The sequence below is a fragment of the Ambystoma mexicanum genome, chromosome 11 (genome assembly GCF_040938575.1).
Source record: "Ambystoma mexicanum isolate Mex_15411 chromosome 11, UKY_AmexF1_1, whole genome shotgun sequence".
In the NCBI taxonomy this organism is placed as follows: Eukaryota; Metazoa; Chordata; class Amphibia; order Caudata; family Ambystomatidae; genus Ambystoma; species Ambystoma mexicanum.
Window position 1 is genome coordinate 1,106,763,372 of NC_090934.1, and position 18,318 is coordinate 1,106,781,689.

An 18,318-nucleotide genomic window follows, 5' to 3' on the forward strand; every position below is an offset into this window, starting at 1 on the left:
AAGGTGGCCGTTGCTGTTTCTCTATTAGCAGAGCCTTTTGTTTGACTTTTTTGCGAGGACATTTTAAGATGTATTTCAGGGTAGCAAGGGAGTCTTTATACTGCAAAACAGTAATCTCTACCGGTCTCATTCGCGGGTGAATCTCAACCAGATTTTTTTAGTTTACTATCCCTTTCACAGAAGAGAACTATCCACAACATATCAGTCTTTGGGCAGTCCAGCACCGAAATGCTAGGCAATTCTCCTCTGAACAAGAGTACCAACAGCATCCCCAGACACGTGTTTCGGTCTGGTTGGACCTCATCAGTAGGGTGGAGCTGTGCCTCTCTAAGAATAGTGAGCAAGGGGTCCACATCTGGATTCCCCTAGTAATTTAGGGTGAGACCCAAACTTACTTAAATTATGCAAAAAACAAGGGGGTCCTGCAAGTCCCTGTGCTGGACATTAGTCCCGGTTACTAGAGCCTTACCCAGATTCTTTAGCTCACTATCTTTCACAAAAGAGAAATATCCAAAACGTATCAGTCTTTGTCCTGCCATGGGGCAGTCCAGCACCGAAAATGCTAGGCAATTCTCTTAAATTATCCCAGGGCAGGACAAAGACTGATATGTTTTGGATATTTCCCCTCTGTGAAAGATAGTAGATTGGAGGCAGAGAAAGTGAGGGACACAGGCAGTTTAGAGGTGAGGGAAAAATGTTAGCTAGAAGGCAGATGAGAGGTAGGTTAAGAAGTTAACTGGGATGTGAGGAGGTAGGCTTTTAGTTTGAAATGTTCAACTGATGTTCCGGATGGTGGAGAGCCATTCCTAGCAGTATGCTGTTGTGCACAGGCACTTGGGAGCTTTGACATTCTAGTCATTCTTCTGTATTATGGGCACCACAAAGGTAAACAAGCCACCAGCAGATGCCTCTTGTAGCCAGCTACATCAGCATAAAAGACTAGAATGTTCTATAGCTGTGCAACCAACCTACTTTTTATTCAATCATGTGTAAATGTTTAAGATTGACAGGGATAAAAAATGTAGCATGCCATTTAACCTTTGCCTTCCAAGGAGAGGCGTGTAGAAGTATTGAACCACAAAGAAACTGTAGGCAGAGTTGGCCTGCATCGTCTTAGGTGCCATGTAAAATATCCAACCTCCTATAACTTGGAAATCAGAAAGGCGGGCTACGGAAAACACCTTTAGAAGTGTTAGTAATAAGGTCCAGTTGCATAATGCATCATAATTTAAATCTCAGAATTAGAGCATGTTTTTACTTTGTTAAGGGTATGTGAACTTGTTTGAAATGTAAATGCCGTACTTTGTTAAAGGCAAACAGTATTTGCACGATGTAACGTGAAAACGTAAATATGGTAATGGATGTTCATATGTTTCCTTCTGCTTCACTGTTCTTGCATTTTCCTCCACTTCGTTTCAGTCAATGAAAGATGACCATCAGCCATAGACTTCGCGGGGACATGGCCTTTCTTTCTTATCCCACCCCAGGGGCGTAGGAGAACCATAAAATCTTGGGTGGGACAGGGGACACCTTGGGGACTTTGTTTTTTTAATTTATTTGTTGTGTTTTAGTCAAAGAACTCGACTTTTCACAAAATTAAAACAGCAGTTTTAACCGAAGAAAATTAAGAAAAAAAAAAGTAGTTCAGAGTATAAAATCCTCCCAACGATGGAACTTTAGAGAGATCTTTTATAATACTCTCACCTGCGCTTTAAGTGCAGATGGTTTATGGAGTTTTGCCAACCCTTCCTATCCTTTTCCACTTGAATCCTCAATGATGGAACATAAGTGTGCCCCTTTACAGCAGTGTATGGGCTGCAATCATACCTCGGCACAAGGGTATTCACTTGATTTACATGGATAGCGGAGCAAGTGCTGTTTTGAATCTCAAGGCTCTGCTTTATTTTTTTCTGGGTCACCCAGATGGCTTATGGTGGCCTCTATTAAAACTTCTCTACAAGTCAATATTCAGCTGGTGGTGGGTACCAGAAATGCAGTTGGATCTCTATTTTAAAACCAGTGTTGGCAACGTCAACCATTTGAGCTTTAATGTAGGCATGGAAAAGGCCCTTACCAAGCACCGCCATTATGGTATTAGGTACCCACTGGTGGTAGCAGCTGCAAAATGGTGCAAGTAACTGAACATTTAAAGCAGTGCCTGGCAAATGCCCAATACTTATCGACAAGCAAACACTTGCCATTGCTGGTTTTTAGCAGGACTTATATGAAGGAAATGCATAGTGCTAATAGAGTGATTGATTGATTGATTTTTGATTGTTTATTTGTATAGCGCCTATGCACAATGTGTTTCAAAGTGCTTCAAGGGGGGAGGGAGCATGGGAGAAATACAGTTACATTCCTACAGGTCCTTGAAACAATTAAGAATGTGAAGAATAACTATCAGAATCAGCCTGACGACATTTCAGATAGAAGTGCAATGAACAATTAAGGAGAAAAGGCGTGGATGAAGGCATCCCTGGATAAGACATGTGTAGTACACCAGTAGTATGTTCCCAGCTCCAATTAAGTTATTAACTACACAGGGCTTTTTATTAAACATCCCTAAGTCAGTGACTTCATCTAAACCAGAACTGGCCCTTTACGGGCCCTTTATAGATCCTTCTAGTGTTTTTTTAAAGGAATAGGTTATGGTGTAAAATGAGCCTGCAGCCTCCGTGGCATCCATCCACCAAAAAGCCATGAAAGTTGCTAAGATAGCCCAAATAACATGATGCTGTGTCGCAAGGCAAGATGCCACACACTCTGGCACCAGCTCCCACTACTGGACAGGTCAGAAGTGAATATATAACTAATTTAAGGTTAGTCCTGACTTCAGACCTAGGTTGCAGGTAGGATTGAGTGAAAAGGGAGTTGATGCAGGAACAGCCTACTGTGACCGTCTCTTCCTGGAGAGAAACCAGACAGCAGCGCAGATGACACTGGGGCAGTGGGAGAGCACCAAGCCCGAGCTCCCACGTTCCCTCTAATAAATCCTCCCCATGCCGGCCTGCACCTGGGAGAGAGGGGCCACTTTGTGTATTATCAGGCCCAATAAATTTGCAGACAAATATGGTGTAGTGTATATATCTGCAATTATTTCAACAAACTACATCTAATCGTCCTCGTGCAGGCCTCATGAGCATGGATCAAGCGTTAGAAAAAGACGCATTCATGACTGCACTCTTTATCTGGAAAAATGAGGTGAGGCACCATTCTTCCTTGTACAAATCTCACCTCTGTACCCTTCTCTACTCCACATTCTCGTCTGCAGTACACCCTTTTCTCCCAAGTCCATTCCCTGCACCCCACACCAAGTCACTCTTCTGACACACTGCCCTCTGCACTTTCTCACTTGTCTATACTTCTCTCTCATTTGCAAAACCCAAAGCACCTCCTGTGCCAGTTCTACCCTACACCACTCTGCCTGTGTTCTGGTCTTTCCTTCACCCCTCTCTCCCCTGCACACACTGATCACCCTGTGCTGCAAACCATCCCTATCTTTCATCTGCACTCCGTTCTTTTTCCCATCTCTCCCCTCCCTTGCTCCTCTCTTTTTCTGTCCTCTGCACCCTTTCTCCCCTTTTTCAATTTGCAGTCCCACACCCTACTGCACCCCAGTCCCTCGCTTCCCACTCCCCCATGCCAGCACCCCACAACTCTAATCTGCACTTACTCAGCACTTTCTCCTTATTCTTCAGAGCACCCTCTATTTCCTTGCTTATGTTTCACAGGTTTTCTTGTGCACGCCTTGCATGACCAACCACTCCATATAGCTTCTCAGAATAAGCTGAAACAGGCATGCCAGATCCATGACCTTAAAAGGGCCCCTTGATACCTGCAAGCATTAACTCTTAAGAAATAGTCAGGAGCATGGATATTTGGAAGGGGGGACAGACACAGAAGTCACTTAATCCACATACTGCCAAAACTCAACCCCCAAAAATCTGATCGCACTGCCACCACTCAAGTACGCTGACAGAAACAGCCAGGCTGAATAAAACAGGGTGAAGCTTAGCCAAGACCTACAGAAGATTAGCGCTTGATTTCTCTTAAGAGATGCGCAGGATAGGCACCAACAAATGGTTTATTTTGGGCAGGGACAGAGTTCAGGTCTGTGCTGATAATAGTTTGCTTTATGTAATAACACTTTGGTCATAGCGCTTCATGCTAGATGCTTTCAGCTTCTAGGCAATGTAATAACAGGTATTGTTACCCTCATTTGAGCAACACTGAATTTATGGAAGGTTAAGTGGACCCTGCTGCTGGGTTTGAACTAGCGAAATGCAGGTAGCCCTCATGTCAGAGACCAAGCTTTAGGTGTGGTACCATCCAAACTTCAAGCAGGTGTGAGTGGGTGGGAAGATGTGGAGGGGTGTGCCTTAAGTGAGGCCTACTGATATTAGAATATACATCAAGTGTTTTCCCTTGCCTACCTTAGACATTACTTTGGAAAAGAGCACACATCCCACGTAGCGGCCCTTCTTGAGATTGGCTCATCCTCATTTTACTTTATATGGTTTCATGAGGATTTCGTATACAATGTCAGGCTGATATCGTAGGCATTGTCTGCACTTTGCAAGGCAGGCCTGGGGTACAGGGACAGCTGGAAGAAAATTCTGTCTTTGCCAGATTGTGTGATCCTGGGCGAATAGTGTGACCCCCCCTCCCCACTGTGCATTATTTTCTATATATGTTTACTTGGGATCGCCTAGAAGTGACAGTGTACACTATAACGAAATGCCTCAATTGTAAATGTTATAACAGAGTTTCTTGTTGCTCCATGTATGCTAAGCATGTTGAGTGAGTATGAAGAAAGTGTCACAGCAATAGATGTCACCTCCAGCTGGGGGACCGGGTCTCATTTTGGGAAGCAGTTACAGATTCATAGAATTTGTAATGTTTTTTTGCAGAGAAATATATCAGGTGCAGTCAGCGTGATCCAGCTCTAAGGAAATAAACTAGAAACAATCTCAAAGTAACCCGACGGGTTAGGGGCACTAGTATAGTGCAAGCAGCAAAAATAATTGTCACACCCTTCTCCTTAAAAAAGGCAACGCATAATATATTAAACAGTGTTGTGGCATTTGTATAGAAACTGCATGTACATGTCATTATATACCGGCTCCTATTGTGCTCCCTTGATCCTCTGCTGTATAGGTGAATGGCCTCTGTATTTTTTTGTGCGGCCTTGAAAGCCCGTGTTGGCCAATGCTTGGAGCTTAAATGTGAGCCCTGGCTGCCCATCAGTAAGGAATGAACTAAGAGCCGTTCCGAAATGTGATGTTCCTCTTTGGCAGGGGCCTTGGCATACTTTCATGAATTGAAAAACATGAGGGCGGCACTGGCAGGGCCTCAGGTTTTTCAATTCATGAAAGTGTGCCACTGCCAACGTCTGATATACAGTTTATAAACACACACGGCGTTACAAACTGATCAGGGAATCCTGGCCTCTTAATATTTCATTGAATCATTAAGAGGCCAGGATTCCCTGATCAGTTTTGCAATGCACTGCCCGTGTTTAGAAACTATATCTGACTTTGGCACAGCTGCACATTCCCTCCAATAAATCCTCCCCATGCCTCCCTACACCTCGGAAAGGAGGGGGGAGCATTTGACTGACTTGCCTTACGGTTGATGCTACCTGCTCAGCCTGTTCTCACTCTGTCTCCCTCGATGACACACACGCTGTCACGAGCACAGAGTCTCTGCAGCACGCGTCGCTGCCTGGCTTCTCCTTCGTTCTGAAAAACGATGGCTGAGGCTGTGCAGCAGGGCACGCGCAGTTTGTTTGTTTCCCCGGCCTGGGCACGTTCTTTATGCGCAGGTGCGGGGCAGCAGCAGAAGTTGCAGACAGTCAGTATACTGTAAGCTTGCAAAAGTAAAAGTAGACTCTACTTTAACTTTTGCAAGCTAACATGCAGTGGCTTAACACTACCTTTGGGGGCCCCCCTGCAAGCCATGCTGAAGGGGCCCCCTCCAGTTCGGCAACAAATCATGGGTCACGCAACACTGTGGGCTGGCCTAGATTACCACAATTGCGTAATACACACGAGCGTGCTGCTTCAAGGGTATGCTGCACACTGTGCTTGGAGCAGCATACATGTGTGTGTTTTAATGTATTAAACAGCACACTTTCTGAGAGAAATTGGCTAAAAAGCCAGAGCATTTGCAATTGTTTTGTAGGGTAACACCAGTCCAAAAATCCATTACATGCATGTCACCAAAAGTGCACAGGAACATTAATGCTTTCATTAATGGAATGCTTTACTATCAAAAATGACATGCCACAATTAAAACATGTCCAACTTGCTGTACAATGCAGACCAGTCTAGACATGTAATAACATATTACAGTAAAGCATGGCAGGCAACATTTAGACATACCTAGACTGGTTGCACCAAAATGGCAGTCAAAGCAATAACACGTATCCTGGTTATTTTATCACAGATGCCCAGAAAAATATACAATTCCACAGTAAGAAACGGCTAGACTGGCAGCAACCAAAAGCCAGTCTAGCCAGGTAATTACACTTAGCTGAAATGCTTAATCAGCGATGCCCAGTTAAAGAAAGACAAGCCAAACTAAGAAATTACTAGACTGGCTGCACCAAAATGCCTTGCTAGCCACTAATACCACATATCATGCCTGCTTAGCCTGGATTTATTCCACAATCCCTGCCCCCACACATCCCCCTCCCTCCAACCATGTGCTCCAACCCTCAAAATCAGCACATCGGCACATCGGCACAGAATTACCTCCACGTCCCTCTTCCTTGTCCCAGTACTGACGTAGATAAGTACAAGGACGAGGAAGAGTGGGGCTAGAAGTAATGAAGAATACAAGTAACTAAGCCAGGCATTACCTACATGTCCCGCTACCTCATCATAGTGCCTCATACACAAGTATTGGGATGAGGAAGAATATGGATACAAGTAATGAAGATTATCAATAGGTAATCATGGCATTAAACACAAGCAGTGGCACAACACCATTGATCTGACTGGGCTGTAGTCCTCTTCCCCCACCCCCTGAAATTTGGGCTATGTTGACTCGACCTGGCTGACCTACAAATCCGTTGCCGGACAGAACAGGACACAGATGTTAAACGGCACGTGTTTGATCCTAAAGGCCCAGCAAATACTAACATAAAGCATTTCACTGTTCATTTTTAGGCAGTTGAAATCATGATATGGGTTTAGTACTTGAATGCCAGGCGAGTGATTGGAAGGGTAGAGAGGGGACAGGAGACCGCTCATTCTCACAGCAGTCCATAAGTGGGTGCTTTCAGACTTAAAGGAGAGAGGTAACTGCTTGTAACATTGAAGCTGCACTACAATAGTCTCATTAGAATGCGCAAAGAAGTTAGATGCCCCCACACAAATAAATGTGCCACTAACCCACTGCTCGTGAAGTTTGTGCCTCTCCCAACATTTGAAGGGTTAGGGGTCTCCCGAAAAGTAGGTTTTGTTGAGCCTCTGAACATAAGCACACACACCATTCACCATACACATACAAACACACATGCACACCCAGCCACCCATACATTTAAGTGTGCACCCTTTCACCATACAGGCACTCCCAGACAGCCACCCATATATTTAAGTGTGTGCCTTTTCACCGTACACTCACACAAGCACACCCAGCCAGCCATACATTTGAGTGTGCACACTTCACCATACACTCACACAGGCATATCCAGGCCGCATCCTGCACTCACTCATTAATGCACATTACATTATATACATACATATACACACACTTACATGCACGCACACACATTTAGAGAAAATACATTTTCCTACCTTTAACCTGTTGGTCCAGGGAACGAGATCTTCAGCTCCCTGCAGTAGCCAGGAATGCTTGTTCCCGTCATATGCAGAGGATCGGGAGGCCCCCGTGTCATGGGGTGGAGGGGAGTCCCATTACTTCAAAAAGAAATGGTTTCTTTTTGAAGTCACTCTGACTTCATAAAGAAATTCCGTTAAAGGACCAAACCGGAACAGAAATAATTTTGTTATGAAGGCAGAGTTACTGCAAACAAACTATGGGCCTCATAAGTGTGGCGGTCTGGAAACAAGGGTGCTGGTAAGCTTTCCGGCACCCTTGTTTCCAGACCGTGACATTCAGAGTATGCCTGCTGGGACCACAGCACCCAACAGGTCTGACACTGGCGGGCGAAGGGGCCCTAGTAGGCACCTCATCACAGAAGCACATGCACTATTAGTGGCAGTGCAGGTGCTTCCGTGAACCCATGGGGACTAACATTTTCCGGCACCTAACTTCCCAGTCCGCCAGGACTTCTAATGTCCCGGTAGCACCGGGAAGCTAGGTGTCGGAAAAGGTATTATGAGGTCAGCGGCAACCCGCTGGTCACACCAGCGGTTTACCGACGACCTTGTAATGAGGCGGCCCTATTTCTTTTTAAGGTCATAGGGCTTCCCGTCCCATACCTTGGAGGCCACTAGCCTTTAGGCTTCCATGTCATGAGGTGTGGGAGCCCTCGGACTTCATAAAGAAATATAATATTTTTTTGGTCACTCTGCCTTCATAAAGAAATTATTTCTGTAAAAAATAATCTTTATGAAGGCAGAGTGACTTCAAAAAGAAACTTTATTTTTGTCTGTTTTAAAAAAAGAATTAAAAAAAATATCTTTTTTTGTCTGAGGGGCCCCTGCCAGGACATGGACGGGGCCCTGCGCACCGCAGGGGGCACTGGGGCCCCAGTTACTCCAGTGCTTACATGACAACTGCAGCCTGCATTTGTCCCCCCATGTCCTACGCCCATGCCCCACCCCATTCATTAGTTATACATTGTAGCCATATAATGGCTGAGGCACAGAGGCACAGAGCCTCAAACAAATGCCTCACCGCGACAAAGAACGACCGCATTAAAGGGAGGAGGATACTGTGAAAGACAAAGGGAGTGAGAGAGAGATAAAAAAGAGAGATATATATACAGTTGCACACAGAGAGGGTAATACGTGAAGGAGGGAGTGGAAGAGAGGCTAAGAGGCCATGTGAGAGGTAGAAAAAGGGACTTTTAGGCAAAATAATGTATTGCGTCCACTGAAGTTAAAATTAGTACTCCGTGGCAACATCCAAGGAAGTAGTGTAGAAAAAGGAACAACAGTCAACCTAGTAGGGTCAGTAAAATTGTCACCGTTGATAAACTTTTTATTTGAAGTTTACTTTTAACCTGGTGAGAAACAATGGAATTGTTGCTTATCTCTAGGTCAAGAAGTTCCCCACTGCCGTTCCACAAATAGTCAAAGGAGCTATGAGCAGGGCTGTGTGGCCGGCAATGGAACATTACAAGATTATTGTTTGGAACATGTCTGCACTATCGCGAATATTGCAGGGCTTTTTTTTTATAATGTATTTATTACGATATTTTTATTGCCATTTGTTAAACAATGTATCAACATCCACCCATACCCTCCTCACCCCTCAGAATTAATGTTTGAATTCCAACAGCTGGGCATCTAACATACAAGCAGCCATTTTAGACCTATCTCACGCGCTACATCCTGGTTTCTTGAACTCATGAATCACATTTGTTTTGTATTTGCCTGGACTTTAGAGAGAGCGTTTGCCAAGGTGCTGTACATAAGTACCAGTTACACACATAGATTCGTAATAGGTTAGCACTTAGAACAAAGGGTTGACATGGGGTACATGTTTCGGCCATATGATCTGGCGTCACCTGCCTAATTTACTTTTCATGTTCACAGCACGAGCAACGCAAAGGATTCTTCTTCACCGGCCGAAAGAACAAGAATTGATGTTCACACAAATGCACATGATTTGCTCTGCAGTTGGAGTCAAAAAGCGAAAGTTGCCTATGCAAGATATAAGACCTATTGGACCTTCATATGGAGTCAATTGTTGAAAACATGCATGCACTACAATGTATCCTCTCTCATGCATTACTGAGTCAAGCAGTTGTGTCAGAGTACGCCAGGATGCCCTGATATTGCTTTAGGATGACTGTATGATGAACTGGAGTGCCTTGCAGGGAAATACGGAGAACCTCATGTAAAACAAAGTCTGTAAATCTACGAGACCCAAGCAGAGAGAACACTTCTGCGTCTGCGTGATAACTTTGCTGTGATTCGTCGCGATGCACCATTGCTTTATTTGAGAGAGTTTCCTGCTATTCACATTTTCACTAGCTGTGTATCGCTGCAAGACAGGAACATGGTTCTGCAAAGCTAAACACTATCAGTTCAATAATTCAGCAAACACGATTGCCTATGGAAAAGCTTATCTACTTTGCTTCTTGTGTATTTCTGACACACACTTGAATTGTTAAAGGACATCTGAACTACTACCCAGTGACATGATTGTGATTCACTGAGAATTAAGATGTAGGTCCATTTCTGTGGGTTTACTTAAGACCCTACATCCATATTTTGAAGAAATGACTATTATAGCTACATAACGCATTTCTGTTTTCCTTATGTTACTGCTGTTATACTCCCCAATTGCAATGCATGCAGCAAAAGAGGTTCTCCAAGATTTCACTTAAAAAACATGTCAATGTAGCTAATACTATTTTTGCTGGAAATCATTGACTTACTGGATCTTTCCCATGCCTGAGCAATACATTGAAGGCTACCTAAATTGTTGCCCAATGTGATCAATTGCAATGATCGTGGTCAGTGAGAAGCAAGCCATTCAGCTATTTGAGACATAATTAGAGCCATGCTCATGTTATCTTTTGATTTTAAGTAACTATTGGAACTCTGTGGGACATGTCTACGGTCATTATTACTGCTGTTGCAAGGGAGAGTAAAACGTTTGGAGTTCATTGATGCTTTTTGTTTGCTATGTTAAGGGCCTCTTAGGCGCAGGAACGTGGACCATGATCTTTGCACAACTGGTATGCACAGCACATATGTTTCCATTATTACATTTTACAAACCTTTCACTTTTCAATGTGTGCCTTTTAAGTCACATTGTACAGTGCACCACGTATAATAGAATATGTGTATTGGAAGGGGATGCTACCATCTCTTGTGAAGCTGAAACTAACAGGTAGTGTGGCCCCCTTGACAGGTGACCCTAGCCAGACAGCACTCCTTGGTTATCAACCCTTTGAAAGATTTAGAACTGTTCAGCCCCTTTCTCCCAGCTATGCTCCTAAAACTGTACCTTACACAAATGGACGCATTCCCTACACAATTAGTCCCTATTGCTCATGTCACCGTTTTTGAGTGAAGGATTTAAAACATCTCTAATGTTGCCATTTTAGGAGAGTCTGATCCCAGCCACAACAATGCTATTTTATAGCATCAGACACATGTTGGGACAATTGCATTGTTGGCAATCTGCATCAAACCCCAAAATCCTCAAGCATTCAGCCATGTGGAGTTCATGTAGTGAACATGTTCATGGTTGTTTGAGGTGCAAATATGCCAGCAAGGTTGGATAACCGGCCCAGCCTACTGCGACCTGCCTTTTCAGCATGGTGGGAGTGCATTGTCATCAGGGGTTTCATATTTATTTATTTGTATTTATAAAGCACACAAGTGGCCCTGGGGCATCGAGGCACTGTTACATTTGGTTTTCTTAGTTGCATGAGGAAAGCAGATCAGGACAAATTAATCACATTTAACAGAAATTACATGAGCAGTGATACATGTGTGATACGTACTGTGTGATACATGTGTAGGTCTGGCAGGGGCAAATATGGTGCCAGTCAGATGTCACAAGATGTCCCCTACTGCTAATCTATTAATAGTCAGAATGTTCTGATGCAGTTCAAAGTTTGCCCCAAGCATTGATGGCCTTTTGAGTCGGTTTACGATCAGACCATGACCCTCATATATCGAGATCAGACTTGGATCAAAAGGGGTGAATCTAAATATGTCGGGACACACGTTTTAAGATGTTCTGCAGCTGAAATGTAGAGCCTTTGGTCCCATCTGTGCCTTATTTGGTGATATGGTGCATCTGCAGAAAGCCTGTTGGTGTGGAACATGGAGAGCGGGATGAAAGAAATTGAATGTTAGAATCCTTTTTGAAGAGTAGAAGCTATGCCTTTGGTGGTATTAATTTATTCAAGTAAGACATTTACTGTACTGGTTGGCCATAGTACTTGGGATTCTCAAACTATATTATGTTAAGAATTAATCAACCCTGGACTCCATGGAGACAGCAATTATCTGCTGCCCTCATGATGCCCTGGGACCCACATGTTTGGGAGATCACACTGCACAGAAACGGGAAGGACAACAAGGGTCTCATTGGTTGGGGAAGAAGAGGGAATTAAGGAACCTGGTAAGAGAGTTGGGCAATGGTTGTTGGATATTGTGACAGAGTCCCCTGCCTAAATCTGGAAAGATCCAATGGGGTGCCCAATGGGGCACGGTACCTCACAAGGTAAAGGATGATGGGTCCAGAAGAGGTATATGTGGGATTCGCCAGTGCCTGTCACAAGGGCAACCTTACTCCAGATGCTGACTCTTTCAGGAAAAACATTAGGACCTTTGGGGCACCGCAAAAATGTTCATCCGCTCAGACACAGCAAGCCTGTCTCCTCCGGGATGAATAAGACCTCACCTCTGGCCAAAACTATAGTGGTGGAAAGAAGATATGTAGATCCCCCTCCCAGTAAACAGAAACCTGAAGCTCCTATTCCCCAGACCCAAAGTCCCAGAGAAGAAAACATTCAGGAGGAACCATCTTCAAATGCCCAAAGAAGTTCTCTCTCCTCCGAGATTACTTTCCCTCAAGTGATCTAATTCTGCCAGTTCCCTATTTATCCGCCAGTTTTCCACTTGTGAATGATACAATCTTATCAATCCATTGTCTACCAGCAGAGTGAGTTTCCATTCATGAGTGATGTCAAGTTACAATGTTCCTGAAAACAGACGTTCCTTTCGTAAAGTGAAGAGTTAAATAAACTCAAAAGATTTACCAGCATCAATTCTCCAGAAATGAACTGCAATTAGAAACGTTAATCAGCTTTTCTATGATACTCAAGTCAAGGTGGCTAACAAGCATATGTTTTTTCTAACGAAACATTGAATATAAAAATGGTGACCCGATTAAAAAAGGCCACCAACTAATGATGTGACTAAGTGATAAGTACAGAGTACGATTATGATATTATAATCATAGGGGTTTTGTAGTAACTGTAGTCCTAATGATCAATGCGTGTAGATTTAAATAAATGCGGCTCTAGTAATGGGGGACATAGGAAATATTAGAAGTTCAAAATGCCTTTAGGAATGCAAATTAACTCTTTAATATGACTTTGCGGGGTATATATGATGCAATTTATTTCCCTTTTCTGAAGCAACTAGCCCAAAAGTATGTTGTGATTTTTTTCCTTTGTGTTGTTTATGTTTTCATTTTCTTTAAAATGTTCTCAATTTGCACAAACAACTTTTACCATTTCCGATTTTATTATGTATGCACATTTCTAACTAACCCTGTAACGATACTAATCAGCCCATGTAGCGCAAAACACGTATTGACATGTGCCGTGGAAAAAGTATGACGGTACCATCCATTTATGTAATCCTCACGTCCTCACCTTGTGAAAGCTCAGCCGTCTTCGGCTGCCATGTTTAAATCTGCCTTATTGCTTCTAACTGCTTTGTCCCATGTTGCTGTGCACATTTCTTCACTGCGATGTATTCCAGGTACACTGTGAGATGCAGCTCACTTCTAATATTATCCATATCTGACTTAGTTCCTTGCCAGGCAAGATGGCTGCAGCACGTTAAATCAGCAACATTTGGCGGGCCAGAGCCGTGTGAGAACCGTAGTTCTCATAGAAATGCTGACTTGCGAGAAATGTGTCTGAAACTGTCTGCTGCATGTTGCAAAGTGTGCTCCCCAAGGTACGAGAACCTTACCGATTGTTTGTGTGCCCTATTGAGTAATGCAAGTTGAACCCACCTGAAACCTTGTATACTGTTAACATCGTAAGATGTATGTACCATCCCCTTTCATAGACAACCCATGTAAGTGGACAGTATAAAAACATACAAACCCAAAAAGAGGGGTTGCTGTGCCGTATACGGTTCAATCGTTGATTTTGTGTCCTGTCCTGTGGATTGTTTGCATGCTGCTTTCTTGACTGCCATTAAAGATGCTTACCGACCGACTGACCCAAAGAGTGGATTGTTGAGTCTGTGGTTGATTTGCCACAACAAAATGATTGATTGATATTTTATTTCTATTGCGCTCGTACACAAGTGTTTCAGAGCGCGACAAGGCAAGGGAGGGTAACAGGGGAGAACAAAACAGCATTCTTACTAGGGCCAGTGACATTGAGAACGCGCAAGTGCATGGGAGAGGGGGGAGGGGAAAAGTGCATGGAAGGGGGGGGGGAGAGGTGGAAAGTGCGAAGCAGAGGAGAAACAGATAAATAACAATAAATAAATAATAAAGGCAACAAACAGTGGTAATGCAGCCAGCAATTTGCAAGTGCTAGGTTTAAGGCAGCAGACAGGGTAGGTCCGATAAGTGCAAAAAGAAAAAGGGGGGGCTGTATGGGTACAGATACAGACCAGAGGCAGCGCAGGAGGGTGACGGGATGAGCAGGTACCTGGGCCCAAAAGACAGAGGGTGGCCAGGTGCACGGTGCCAAGCGAGAACAGATCAGCAGGGGAGAGGGGGAGCGAAGGCAGAAGAAAAGAGGAAGGTCTTGAGGTGTTTCCGGAACCGGAGATGGTACTTCTCAAGTTTTAACGTGGCAGGGAGGCTGTTCCAGAGGGAGGCCCCAGCCGAAGACAGATCTACCCCAGCTCGTTTCTTAGAAAAACGACTGACCCTGAGTGAGTTAGAGGTAGAGGAGCGAAGAGCTCGAGAGGGGAGGTATTTGCGGAGGGATAGCTGAAGGTATTTTGGACCCAGGCCCCAGAAAGCCTTGTGAACAATGCAGAGGGTTTTGAATTTAATCCTTACATCCACTGGGAGCCAGTGAAGAGATTTCAGAGCTGGAGAGATACGATCCCAGGGCTTGAGGCCAAGGACAAATCTCGCAGTCCTGTTCTGGATTAGTTGCAGAGGGCGGAGAGTAGAGGCAGGTAGATTTAGAAAGAGGCTGTTACAATAGTCCAAGCTAGCGAGAACCAGAGCTTGAGATACCATGAGCTTCTGGGGGAAGGAGAGGAAAGGCAGAGTACCTCTGAGGAGGTGCAGTCGGAAATTTGACTTTTTAGAGACCTCAGAGGTGTGGGCGGAGAAGGAAAGGGTGGAGTCAAAGATGACCCCGAGGTTCTTAGCCTCGCAGGTGGGGGTAGGAGGAGGGCCAAGGGAGGCCGGCCAGAGTGTGAGGGGAAAGGATGGTGAAGGTTTGCCGATGAGGAGGATCTCCATCTTGCTGGCATTCAGACAAAGATCATTGGTGGCACACCAATCTTGAATGGCAGTTAGGCAATCAGAGATGGGAGAGGAGGTGGCAGAGGGCAGCCTGAAAATGAGTTGAGTGTCGTCAGCGTAGAATTGGAAATTTGAGCAGAAAATGGCAATGCAGTGGGCGAGAGTTGCCAGGTATTGGTTGAAAAGCCAGGGCGAGAGGTTAGACCCCAGGGGAACACCACAGGTAGAGAGGAAGATAGATGAAAGGAAGGACTCAAGTTGGACCTGGGAGGGTCGATCTGAGAGGAAAGAGGTCAGCCAGGCCGGAGCCTGATCAGTGATACCCAAGTTTTCACGGAGACGGTTGAACAGGATGGTATGGTTGACCGTGTCGAAGGCAGAAGAGAGATCGAGGAGGATGAGCACAGAGGGAATGTTAGAGTCAAAGTTGGTGAGCAGATCTTCACGGATGTTTAGGAGAGCAGTTTCCGTGCTTCTGGCAGCTCTGAAGCCAGACTGGTGGTCATGGAGACAGCCAACATAATTGGAATGAAGGTTAAGCTGAGAGATGGCCAACTTTTCCAGGAGTTTGCCAAGAAAGGGAGTAATGGAAATTGGGCGATAGTTAGCTGGACAAGAAGGATCAGCTGTGGGTTTCTTGAGAAGAGGATGCACAAAGGATTGCTTCAGAGGGGAGGGGAAGGATCCAGAGGCAAAGGAGTGGTTGCAAAAATCAGCAAGGGCCGGAGCGAGGGTGTCAATGTGGTCCTTGATGGTTTTAGAGGAACAGGGATGAACCTGTTTTGAAGAGGCTTTCATAGATCAGACTCGTTTAGCAACCTCGTCAGGGGTGAAAAGAGGAAAGGACGAGAAGGATGGTGGGAAGGTGGCTAAAGGAGGGTCAGCAAGCGCAGATGGAGAGGGAAGAGGAGGAGTGTGGGTGGAGAGGGTGGACAGGATGTCCTGGGTTTTTGAAATGAAGTGAGAGGCAAGGGCATTGCAAAGAGCCTGGGAGGCAACAGGAAGGGTAGAGACTGCAGCAGGGTTGGCCAGCTCCTTGCAGATTTGAAAGAGTTCGGCCGAGTTGTTAGATGCCGCAGAGACACGAGCTTGAATGTGGACTCTTTTCTTGGTGAGTACAGAGAGTCGGTATTGCCTTTGTAGCAGGCGACAGGCCAGTTTGTCAGAGGATGAACAGGAAGTCCTCCATTTCCTCTGAGCTGCCCTACACTTACGTTTAAGTGTAGCTAGGTCAGAGTCATACCAGGAATTGCACTTGGCTTTGGACTTCAAACAGATCCTCATGACAGGGGCAAGAACATCAAGCGTATCAGAAATTGAAGAGTAGAGCAGAGACAGGGCTGTATCAGGATGAGAGACAGCCAAAGGTGGAGGGGGACGGGGGGGGGGGAGAGAAAGTGGTGGCAAAAGCCTCAACTGACACACGCTTCATGGGCCGGATGTCCGAGAAGGTAGGTGGCAGTGTTGGGGTAGGCTTGGGGGGGAAGAGAGGGAGAGATGAGATGAGAGGAGGGAGTGATCGCTCCAGGAGAGAGGAGTGGTCAGAGGGATGGAGAGGGGGAGGTCAGAGGAGATCAAGACATTGAGTGTGTGCCATGCAGAGTGAGTCGGGCCAGAGGGTAGGATGGACAGTGAGAGGGAGTCGCAGAGGTCACGGAAGAGTACAGAGGAGGAGCAAGGAGAGTCTAAATGAATATTTAGGTCAACAAGGAGGAGGAGTTGAGTGGTGCAGGCCAGGATGGAGGAGGAGTGGTCTGCCCACTCAGAGAGAAATTAGGTGATTTGACCAGGAGGCCGGTAGATGGTAACCACAGTAAGAGAATGGGTAGGCGAGAGAGAAAGCCTACAGACAAGGCATTCAAAAGAGAAGTAGGTCTGAGTGGGAATGATAGAGGCAAGAATCCACTCAGGAAAGATCAGGGATACCCCCCCCACCGGACCGGGAGGATCTGGGTGCTGAGAGGATCTTGTAGCCATCAGGGAGGAGAGTGTCAAAGCTCGTAACAGAGGTGGCCGTGAACCATGTCTCAGTAAGACCAAGGACGTCAAGGTCTAGTTCTTCAAGGAGGTGGCAGATCTCAGAGGAGTGTTTGATGGCAGAGCGAGAGTTGAGAGTAGGAATATGAAGAAGGTTGCCAGCCTTAAAGACCTTCCGGGGAGGGGTACAGATCAGAGGTACGCCCTGCGGAGCAGAAAGAGGCCTAGGAGGGGCAGAGGAGGAAGAGGAGAGAGAGGGCAAGGTAGCCAAGGGGGGAGAGGAGGGGACAGCAGGAGATGAGAGGAAATTGATGATCTTGCCGATGTCAGATTGCCACTGCCCTGCAACAAAAACGGAGAGTTCACTGGACATGACTCCCATAGATCCACGATGGCCCACGGTAAGACAGTTTTGTCTAGACAAGGGGCCCGCTGGTAGGGGCGTCTGGGGGGTAAAGAGAAGTAGGCAGAGCAGATGCAGAAAGGAGCTGATAAATACATGGGTTGATGAGCGTAGTTAATCGCATTGCTATCTGTCCATTTTCCACTGTGTCTTTGGTAACTGGTTAGTGGGAAAATAAGATCCGGGAAACAGTCTGGTAATTCTAGAAACAAGGAGGGAAAGTACCTAGCCTGTTTGACGTCAGTCTGGTCTGGATAAAGATAATCAGGAAGCGGTTGGCCGCCGCAGTAATAAACTAACAAATAGTAAAAGCAAGGGTAACACCTAAACATTACAGCCATGCCAAGCACTGAATTAGAATGAATGGAAACCAAATAAATACCGATGGTCAGATTAAGGAAGTACTGGATGCATGCCACAGTTTCTTTTCATTTCTGAGCACGTTCCTTCACTGGAACCCTACATGTGCAACGCATCTGCAAAAAAAAAAAAAAAAAAAAAAAAAAAAACAAACATTATTTCTCCATTTCCTTTTCAGGTATGGGAGCTGTAACAGGCTTTGTTTTTCTCCGTATGTGTCCTTGTCCTCGATACTTCCC

General features: G+C 45.3%; 1 protein-coding gene across 1 annotated transcript in view; it reads left to right on the plus strand.

The window, feature by feature from the left end:
* The window catches only part of SH2D7 (SH2 domain containing 7), a 233,890-nt gene extending 219,767 nt beyond the window's left edge, over window positions 1-14,123 (plus strand). Inside the window, exon 6 of the mRNA XM_069624409.1 lies at window positions 9,732-14,123. Coding sequence (XP_069480510.1) covers window positions 9,732-9,782 — 51 coding nt within the window. The 3' untranslated portion in view covers window positions 9,783-14,123. The remainder of the gene's footprint in view (window positions 1-9,731) is intronic.
* The last annotated feature ends 4,195 nt before the right edge of the window (window positions 14,124-18,318 follow it).